Source organism: Melampsora larici-populina (genome assembly GCF_000204055.1).
Source record: "Melampsora larici-populina 98AG31 unplaced genomic scaffold MELLAscaffold_79, whole genome shotgun sequence".
Classification (NCBI taxonomy): Eukaryota; Fungi; Basidiomycota; class Pucciniomycetes; order Pucciniales; family Melampsoraceae; genus Melampsora; species Melampsora laricis-populina.
The window spans coordinates 179,194-190,250 of NW_006768843.1; the positions used below are offsets into that span (position 1 = coordinate 179,194).

Here is an 11,057-nt window from a genome sequence, read left to right on the forward strand (position 1 = left end):
ATCCCTATTTCTGGGAATCTTAAAAGTTTGCTCACTGACCATGCATATTACAACACGCCAGACCAACAATCTTGGAATGGAGAGTATCTTATCTACTCTTCAAGTATCCACAAAACCTAGCCCTTCAACGTTTTCTAGTAGGAAAATTGATATCTCTCAATGTGTTTGCTTGGGCTATATTTGTTGCCTTACAAGCAGTGTGTGAATATTTCATCCAATTTTCCATGGGTAAAGCTACCTTTCCCGGTGAAATCCAGATTCTGTATATCTCATCTTCATGGGCAAAACTAATAAACATATGGGAATTTATCCTAATCTATTGTTGCATGAAATTGATTTTTCTTTTAACACTTATCAATGAGATGATTGATAGAGTTGTAAAAACTTTATCCAATTATTCTTTTGCAGGTTTTTCTTGGGGGCTTGTGAGGGTTGTGCCACAGCCGGTTTTATGATGACCACATCAATGTTAGTCAATTCTTTCCTGTTTCACAAGCACTGACTATTTCTTTTTTGATAGGATATGTCAAGATAATGAACCTTTTTGACTCAATGTATGATTAAAACAGGTTTTATACACATCATGAGCAAGGCATCCGGACGGGCTTTTGGTTTTTGATGTCTGTCAGTTATTTTATTTAATTTCCAAAGACACGTTTTTTTACCGGGTTTGATTTGTGTTGCTCAGTCCATGGTGCATCACATTTTTAGGGTTTGTTGGTGGCCACTGGAAGCTTCATTAGCTATGGAGTACTTCATATCGAGCCATCAATTGTGATCCTCGTTGTTCTCCATTCATGTCTTTCCATGTGCTTGGATTTTGAAAACTCGGCATAGACTTTTCAATGGTGCATTGAAGGAACCCAAAGGAACAAAGTCCTTTAGATATTATAACTGACAGACTTTAAACTTCTTTCTTTAACCAACAGATGGAACCGTGGCAATGGTTCTTTGTCATCATTGGAATTGTAACATTCTTGGTTTCTGTAGCCCTTTATCTTTTCTTTCCTGATTCACCTACCACCACTTGGTTATTGACTCCAGAAGAAATGATCAAGGATGTATCAAGACTAAGAGTCAATTGCACTGGTGTTAGTAGCCTGATTATGTGTTCTTATATGTTTGAGATATGTAGAACTGATACAGAAGAAGCAATTAATTTAGATTGAGAATAAGAAATTCAAAAAATATTTAGCAATTGAAGCTTTTAAAGACCCAAGGACTTGGATGTGGGTTACTTATTGCATACTGGCCACTATTCCTAACATCTCTCATCAACAAGCATTGATTGTGAGTGAAGGTTGTCCTGTCAAAATTGCTGTATTCTTCAAGAAGTAACAAAAGAGGTACATCAACAAGAATGTATGATGATGATGATATAGGTGATTGATAAACCACGCCGACATAAAAGTGAATTTGACACCGGATTTCTTTAGCTCGGATTATTCAAGATTTGTCTGGAGGTCATACAGTTTGGAGCGACCTGTAAAGGCTTCAGGAAGACTCTGAACCGTTCTGAAGCTGGTATCTGGTGTGTACGCAAGTTGGTGTCATCCCTTTGATTCGGTCCAAACCAATCTGACGCCCGCTTCCTGCGTGTGTGACGCCGAGTTCAGACATCAGCATTAGAGGTTAGATTCTTGGCAGCTTGTGGCTTGTTTGCATGCACAAGGATCGATTATTCGATGTGCAAATCAATTATTTGATGTGTTCACTTGAAAGCAAGTTCATCAATTGTTTGATGTGTTACCCTTGAAAGCTTAAGATTGCCTGAGATGCAAAAACAAGGGCAGCAGAAGCGAAAGGAGAGAAGAGATTGCTTATGTTGGGGCATTATAGGTTGTGGATTTTGCATTTCAACGACATACATCTTAACAGACCTTGGTACATAGGTGCTTTCAGCGAGTGGACTTCACTCAATAGTTATCATTTGTTGGCTGGAAACATAGCCATCCCATATGCTCGAGAGCTCTCAAGCGTATCTTCAGCTTTAGGGTCCTAAATAGATACCTTGAGATCCTCCGCAATGAGTCTCAAAGAAACGTCAATTTGATCATTACAAGCAAAGTAGTAATTGTGCGGATAAGATGTAGGTAACTGTGATGGATCAATGTCTGGGAAAAAGTGATTGAAAAGGTCTTGATTGTTGTAGGAATCACGATATTGATCAGTATTGGAGATCATTGGATCAGGTCTTGGATTTCTTTGATTGTGATGATGCAGGCAGTGGGGGTGTTGTGGTTTGGAATGGATTATATGAGAGTAGCAACTCACGAATTCTGTCACTGACTCTCCCCTATGGTACATAATATGAGCAGTAAGAAGGGGTACAAGCCTTTTGCTTTCTTTCTCAATCACGGTGTCAACCTTTTGAAAAGTGGGCGTCACTGCTATTTTAACCCAATGTGAAAGAGATAACATTCAGTCGCAATCCAAAAAACCGGCTTCAGACTTTCACGGAAGTCACTACAGCTTCACAGCTACCGCATGGCTGTTTCAGACGTGCAGTGTACCTGTATGACCTCCAGACAAATCTGGAATAATCCGAGCTAAGGAAATCCGGTGTCAAATTCACTTTTATGTCGACGTGGTTTATCAATCGCCATGATATAATCACATCCTGATCTTATGATTACGATAGATAAAAGCCATTGGTTATGATGTGTTCCAAACCAGTCTCTTAAATTCAGTGATTGGCTTTGTACAAAGCTCAGCTATCCTTCTTGGTGTAGCCTTGGTTCGTTTTTTCAAAGACTCGAGATCAAATGTGGCTGGTGAGTTATGTCACTCAAAAGCACTTCCCATCTTCTTCTCCGTTCAAACATCCATCTGGTAAATTCATTCTGATCATCAATACTTCCAATAGTGGAAATGTCGACTGTCAATTTAATCGGAGCGGTCTATTTGATTGTCTTACCCTGGTCAAATGTTGTAGGACTTCTCTTAGCTATTTGTTTGAATTGTGTTTCCATATATTGAATCTATATTTCCCAATTGTAGAACACATTACAGTCCAGGCTTTTGTCCATGACGGTATGAACAAAGCAATCGGAGTTAAAGACAAAACAAGGACTTGTAGGCGACCAATTAGAATAGTAAAAGATAAAAGACAATAATAAAGGTAGTTTTATAATGAGTTGATAAGTTAAGAGAAACTTAGTTTGGGAGGGGTAGATTGGTTTGGATGATTCAAAAAATCAGATACCACAGGTCTATTTATAGGGTTGAAATGAACACAGGTTGAAAGCAGGGAACACAACATTCGGAGTAAGTGATGGAAAAGCTCGGGATTTGAAAAGGCATTATAAAAAGCTCACGATTGCAGTTTAACGCGCACAAAGGGGTTTCAGGTCGCCAGCACAAAGGGATTGCAGGTCACTGGAACAAAAAAATTACAATTGACATTAGAAAAGCAGCAAAATGGCGAGAAAAAGGAGCCGGAGCCAAGAGGATCAAACGGTATTGAGCGGTCCTTCATGCGGGTGGCTTGTACGTATTTATATTTTAGATTCTTATTGTATTTACAAATTACTATTTGCAATACATATATTTAAATAAAAAGACCCATCTGAATTCCCATTAGTGAGCTTAGAGTACTCCAAAAGGATACCCTATCCTCACAGATCTGCCACCAGGCTTCACCGAAGTTGACAGTCTTCCAGGGGTTTTTCTGTGCCTTGCTTGCGGTGGAAACTGCAACATCAAGCTGTCTTCGGTTTGAAGGCACTGTCAAAACCAAAGTCATTTAGACAATCTCCGCCAATAGAATGTTTGTCCAATCACTGCGTCATCCCCAAACGACAATCACAAGGATTCCGACTCAAACGTCTCACCTGAGCCAGATTTGGACCCAGAGTTTCCAAGTCCAATTGTTGCGGCTCAAATCATAGACTCAGAAGACAAAGAAGATAGAAGACAATATAACTCACGCCAAAACACAATCATGGATCTTTGGACTCAAGATCAATCTGGAGTTTTTGAAAACTTATCTCGAAATCATGATCACATCAATGATGACGATGACGATGACGACGACGACCCACATCTCAGAAGTGAAGGATCCGATCATCTGTCAGACAGCTCAGCACAAGAAATAATTGTGGATGATAATGAGTCACCTTGGGCACCTTTCTCAAGTTTAGAGCAAATTGTTGGTTTATTGGTACTGGGAACCACCCGGACAACAATGACAGTCAGCGAATACAAAAATGTCTGATCTTTTATTGGCTTCTTGGATGTTCACCTGCCTGGATACAAAAGCCTTTGAAACATTTGTGAGAAACTGAAGAAACGCTATGGGTTTGATGTTTCCAAAAGTGTCAGCCCTTTGGGGACACCTTGTTTTGCGTTAAAAGTCAAGCAAATCCTATCACAAGAGTTAGGCAATCCTCATGTTGCTGAGCATTTGCAGTTCATTCCCGAATTACCAAGCACGACATCCAAAATCAATTGCCTAGCTCAGTCAAAGAAATGGAGGGAAGAGCTTGACAGGGATCTACGCCTTCAGATGATCGATCTACCAGGACATTTCTATATATTCGAACATGTTCAACTTCTTTCCAAATCTATTGTCATTCCACAATTTTTCCATCAAGAGGGGACAGAGATCTTTGCAAAATGTGCCGTTGCACACCAATCTTTTTCAAAGGATCAGGAAGGCAACCCACATAGACGCTTGTGCTTCGCATCAGCTTCGAATTTCGACTCGCCGGCCTTATCAGGAATCAATGTGAAGCAGTTCTTGAAAGTTTTTGATAAGATTGAAGTACACAATGATGTCTCAATGAAGCGTTTCTGTGGTGATTCAATGTATGGTGAGCTTTTATTCAATAGTCAATGAATATTCCACTTTGTACTTATCAATTTGCCTTCCAGAGGATGTTGAAGCAGGAAAGTTTTTGAAAGTGCCACTTCAGAATCCGTGGCGCAAAAAGGCTGATGTCAAACTGATAGGACATGTTCCCATTGTTTTGTATTGCAACAATCCATCCGGAAATATATGAAAACGGTGGAACAAGCACATTGCGTTCTATTTTACATTGGCCGGCTTGCCTCCAAAATTATTTAATCAAGAATACAACTGCCATTTCTTGACAACATCAAACACCGCCGGAGCGTTAAAGTTAGCCGACCCTGTGGTAGATGAACTCAAGTAAGCTGTTTCTGCTTTTTGTAACCTTTCATTTCGTGATGATGGGAATTAATGCATTGCGTCTGTGTGGGGTCCAGTGATATTTCAACACATGGATTTGTGGCCTATGATCATCAGACACAGACAGAAGTCTTGGTAATGACTGCTGTACTGTGTCATTTGGGTGATTCTCCAATGCATGTGGAGGTCACCAATACCATGAACCCAACAGTTTCTTTATCTCCTTGTTGTGTTTGTGACTTGAAGGTTGAAACCTTGCTTAAGAAAAGGTCCGCGACATATGTCAGTAATTTTGTTGGTGTTGATGAACATGGACACAAGGTACTTTTCCGTCATTCAGAAAACTCTCCCACCTTTGTTGATTTCCAATATGTTTCTGAATGACAGTTGTGTCTGCCTGCGCGGAGCTGGTCAACGACAAAGGAAGGTACACACGACCTCTGGACACTGGCACAAGGCCCAGGAACAATCAGCGCATTTGACACTGAGTCAGGATGGCTGGGTCTTCGAGACACCCTTAATGCAACATTTGTTAAACGCGTGCAAGAATGGTTTCGTTCTAAGAAGTACTCAAATGAAGAGATGCACGAAATGTGTGACGACCTCAACAAAAAATTTGGGGAGCACTTGTTCAATCCCTTTCTGCGTTTAAAAGGTAAGTCAGGAGGAATTTAAAGTTTTCTCTTTAAATTGAACTCGTTGATTGGCTAACCTTTGTGGTGTAGGATTCAATGGCCATCGAGATACGCCTGTGGAAATTTTGCACGTTATTTTGTTGGGCGTGGCAAAATACCTATTACATCATCAGATGCAGAGCTGCTCTGCTAGCAAAAAGAACGACATTTGGGGTTGTTGGCAATCTTTCAAGACATCTGGGTTGAATATCCCTCCGATCCAGCCCAAGGCCATGATCAATCATTTTCTTGGTATGACTGGCAAGGAGTTCCGCACAGTACTCCAAGCGGTGCCGTTAATTTTTTTTCAATGTTCATCATCCGAAGAAGAACGTGAAACTTGGACAACATTATCCCACTTGGCACCCTATATGTTTCAGACCAAGATTTCTGACATGAAGTCATACCTCAAGGAACTCGGCATCTTAATTCAAAGGTCCCTTCGGTCAATTGTACAATTGACGGCTAAATGGTGCAACAAACCAAAGTTCCATATGCTGATCCACATCTGCGAATCCATTGGACGGTACGGTCCTGCATGCTTGTGTGCCACTGAAAACTTTGAGGGATACAACGGTAACACACGCAATTCTTCAATTCATTCAAATCATTTGAGTCCTAGCAAAGACATTGCAAATTCATTCAATAATCACCGATTGATCAGATCAATCACAGCAGGTTGTCTGAACCGTGGAAAGAATCTGGACTGTTACGTCCGTGCTGGAAGTAAAGTCATTGAATTATTTAAAACTAATACCTTGTTTCAAAAGGCGCTAGGCTATAATTCCAAGTGGAATGAACCAAAAGATTTCAAAAGTGGATGTGAGACACAGCACATTCATTTTGATTGACAGATTAACAGACATGCTGATTCCGCTCTTCATTATAGATGCTCACCCATAACAACCTTCAGATCCCGAGTCACACATCCCTAACGCGATTTTGGAAGCCGATCTGTCTAAGAAATGGAACCTTTTGGCTTCACTTACGTTGAAGAATGGCCGATCTTTTGGAGGAGGTGACTTCATTTTGGTATATTCCTTCTTCTGAGCCATCTCATATAAACACAACCTTCAAGGTTTTCACAATGATGTCTCTTAACCTTCCACCACACCTTTCAGGTCAAATCACAACATCTGCTCACAAGATTTACGTCAAACAAGATGATTGGCAGGGTCAACAGAATATGGATTGCTGGGGGTTCATCAGCGCACAAGTGCAAGATTGAAGTGTCAAGGTGTAAGACTGGATCAGTCAGTGATCTATATGGCATGTGCGAAATTCAAGAAACGGATTCAAAGGTGTGGATAAATCCAATGGTAAGGCTCTGTGTGGATTCCTCTCAATAATAAGGACGTGGGACTGACTTTGACCGGGTTAGGACATTGAGGGTATACTCAATATACAACACCACTGCCACAAAAGTGGCTGCACTGTTAAAAAGGACAGGCCGGTGATGATTGAAAGACGAGTTTCAACACTACGGGAATTTGTTGTCGTTCACGAAGAGACAGCATTCTTTGTCCTAAACTCGGCTGCCTTTTATTCTTCAGAACTACATCGTTATTGGACAAATATCAGATTTAACGCGGTCAGTCCCTCAGAATGGAGAGACACAATATCAACTGGTGTAAACAATTGGGAAGCTTCGTTGAGGAAAAAACAAGATCAAAAGGAACTGAAGGAACAAAAACAAAAGGACCAAGAAGAAAAAAGACAAAATGTGCAGACCAGTAAGAAGAGAAAGGGAAATATCAACGCTGGGGAAGCAGAGCAACAATCTGGACCAGTGGCAGGCCCTTCAAATACAAAGCAAAAGTAACGGAGATAACAATAATGACGGTTTCAATTTTTGATGTCCTTTAATGTGCTTTTCTGTTATTCTTAATTTCTGAAACATGTTCACTTTTCTTTATTTGGTATTGATATATAATGTTTGTGGAGGATTTATTTACATTCTTATTATGATTAAAAATGAAATGCAATCAAGGTGTTCTTGTTATCATTGTGCTATTCTGCTTGAGATATTCCGAAAGGACCTTGTCAAATTTTCATGATGTGCTCAAAATGAACCGTGTGTCACACACGGCTGTCACAAGCAACTGAGTGACAGTTGTCTGAATCTGAAACCTTCATTGGCTTTCCTCAATCATCTTTTCTTTGTCACTTTCGTCATTGTCACACCCCAACTTCCACCCTTTCTCAGAACTTCTGATGTCTCAACGCCAACAATGGTTTTTCCCCGCGCCTCCAAAGAGCCAGACGCAAAACTCCAATGCGGCTCCGCTTCTGGTTCCATCAACTTCTCAAGTTTTGAACAAGCGCCGCATCAGCGAGCGCACCAAGGCAGCAGCTGAAGTTGAAGAAACCTCTTCAAAGCACGTCAAAACCACGCCGGCGACCAAAACAAAGCAAATCACTTCTGTAAAGAAAGCGAAGCAAACCCAACCGACCTCCGGCAAATCGAAGAGTCAAGCAAGCAAGGCAAATCAATCTACCAAAGGTAAACAACGCAAGGTTACGCCGCCTCGTACTCCGACTCCCACACCCACTCCCTCACACAACCGTGATCGTGAAGGTTTGCGTGAGGCTACTGCACCTCGATCTGATGGGGGAAAAGAAACCCAACTCAAACTCGATCAGTTTCATGGTCTTCTTGGACCGGAGCCTATGGGTGATATTCGTAATCAACCTTTTCCTTTCTTCTTTCTGTCGTTGAGTAACTGTTACTGATTGATTACTTCATAGGAGGCCGCCACGAGTATGGAGAAGATGATTACGTCGACAAGCACGGCAATGATCTTCACCCCATCACCGACAACTCGGGCCAACAATGTCGTATAATACCTTGTGGCTTTGCCCCTTTGCAGGGTTCAAGACTACAGAGTTTCAACTACTACACTCAACGTGCGCACCTCGACAATCATCACTTAGCATTTGGACGGCAGTTATGCAACATAAGTCATGCTGATGCCTTGTCTTGACCCTACTGACTGAGTCTGTCTTGTCTTCTCTTCCTTTTTGTTTGTAGGCTGGAACTCCGGAGGATTGCTTCATGGCCTCCATGGCACTAGGTCTATCAAATCGCCAACATATGACCTCCATACAGAACGAACTCACCCGCCAAATCACTGGGCTAAGGGATCTTGTTTCTAAAATGCCTGCTGGCGCGGCTAGTACTGGTACTGCAGCGGCAGCTGCACCATGGCTTTCCAAAGAAGATTCTATAGAACTCCGGGTTTGTATGACACCATTTTTGTGTTGTGAACAGGCCTTAGCTGACTTATATCTTCACCGAAATCACTCCGCCAGATTGCGACCAAGAACATCTTGCGAGGTGACCTGCAGGCGTATACTGCAACTAAAGACAAGCTGGGAGACAAGATCACATTACCCTTGTCTCTTTATGCTACGGTCATGGTAAGCAGCCTCTATCTGAACTATATATTCTGTACTGACTGACTCTGGGCAGTGATTAGGATTCAATCATGTCGAATCCTGACAAGTGGAAGAAACGGTTGCTGCCACCTGGGTACGGCAAGAATCCCAAAGTCACTCATGTCAAATCATACAAGACTCTTGTCAATAATGGACTGAAGGAAGTACGAAAAGAGTTTGAAGGCATTGTAAGCTTTTCATTATTTCTTTGCATATCCAATCTGACACTACTTTTGCACGTTCTCCAGCTTCTTGAGAATATCAACTTGCCAAGTCAAAATGCCAGCACGGGTGTTGGGCCTATACCCACACTCAATGGAATTATCGCCAATGTGATTAGCCGTTGCTAGGCCCTGATCAATTAACCTCGTCAAAAGCTCACCCTCACCCCTGGCCATTGGTAGCTTCACGACAAAGAGTTTGGTCAAATTGGTGGCCGTGTCCCTGTCCGTGACGAAGTCTTTGAACAAGTGGGCCATTTGCAAAAGGCTTGATATGCTTATCTGGTACGCAAGATTTTTAAGGATGAATTCCTTGATAATGAAACTACTAATGGTGGTTCTTTTTCAGCGGTTGCAAGCCTGCCATTGGGGCTTTTACAAGGTTGAATACAAGGACGGTGCAAGCCTGTGGAGCGTTGTCGACAAAAAATTGGAATATTTGCGGGATCAGTCCAGCAGGTACCGACACGCGTAAGTCTTCACTTTCCTGTGTATGACAATAAGCATATTCATTTTGTATTTGTCCCAGGTTTGCAATCCTGTGTTTGACTGAGGACAGCGAGATATTTGGCAACAAGAAGACCTTAGAAGAGACCTTAGAGTTGACCTCCTTCCCAGTGCCTGACAAAACCGCTATCCGTGACGTCATTAAACATATTGACAAAACCTGGGGCAAAACTGTACCAGAGGAAGAGGCTCTTCATCAAATAAAAAGACCTGCAGGGAAACATGATGGCAAAGAGGACGAGGACAAGCAAGAGGAAGAGGACGAGCAAGAAGAGGACGAGCAAGAGCAAGAGGAAGAGGAAGAGGAAGAGGAAGAGAATGAGGACAAGGACCAGGACCAGGACCAGGACGAGTAAGACCTTTATCCTTGATTTACATCACATATGTATGTCAATTGTCTGCCACTTCAAGGTAAAATATTAGATTTTTAATTATTATCATCTTCTCAATGTATCATTTCATTGTTTTATCTATTTTATTGTTAACTTTGTATTCATAATGTACATGCAAATAAAATGCCGTGTTCGTTTTACAACTTCATTACCGTAGATTTGAGAGCCAGAGCACGACTAGACCCAGTAAAGCAGAAAAATGTGGGCTGCGTGCAAGCCCAGCAAAAAACCCTCTAAACCGCTTATAAACTTGCCTGACACAGGTTGTGACCCTGCAAAAGTACAGGTGCTAAACTGGTGTTGGAAACACGGTTTGTAAGCGGATAGGTGGAGCATGGTTGGAAAGCGGTTTTTGGCCACCATGCCATTTTGGTTGATCAACCAAAAAGAAAAACCCGCTGATCAACCGGTTTGGAGGGGTCGTGGTGTAGAGGGATGAAGGACTTCAGACCTTTCAATTTCACGGTTAAGTGAGGGGAGAGCGGAGTGATGGCGTCTCCCATTTTAGCAGGACCTGATTGTAGGACTCGACCATTATGGATCATATCGCCGTTCAATAAGGTGAGGGAACCTTTATTGGATGCCAACAGGGACCTTCCTTTTTCTGACTCTTCTTGACTTTTACAGCCATGGAACCATTCGTCGGTCTGGTCTGGAGTTGGGTTGGACTTGG

At 41.9% G+C, this 11,057-nt stretch overlaps 2 protein-coding genes across 2 annotated transcripts; both read left to right on the forward strand.

Annotated features, from left to right (window-relative positions):
* Positions 1–451: 451 nt before the first annotated feature.
* On the forward strand, positions 452–2,836 carry MELLADRAFT_95081 (uncharacterized protein; the record flags this gene model as incomplete). Its single annotated transcript, XM_007417819.1, has 7 exons — positions 452–468; positions 570–624; positions 712–774; positions 930–1,091; positions 1,165–1,290; positions 2,642–2,737; positions 2,780–2,836. 7 exons carry the CDS (start codon positions 452–454, stop codon positions 2,834–2,836), a joined length of 576 nt encoding a protein of 191 aa, XP_007417881.1.
* A 5,204-nt stretch (positions 2,837–8,040) lies between these two features.
* MELLADRAFT_95082 (uncharacterized protein) lies at positions 8,041–10,407 on the forward strand (the record flags this gene model as incomplete). The annotated part of the gene is made up of 9 exons (XM_007417820.1): positions 8,041–8,509; positions 8,575–8,787; positions 8,901–9,064; positions 9,139–9,246; positions 9,306–9,452; positions 9,513–9,596; positions 9,682–9,956; positions 10,015–10,344; positions 10,404–10,407. The coding sequence occupies 9 exons, from the start codon at positions 8,041–8,043 to the stop codon at positions 10,405–10,407; spliced, it is 1,794 nt and encodes a 597-aa protein (XP_007417882.1).
* Positions 10,408–11,057: the final 650 nt, after the last annotated feature.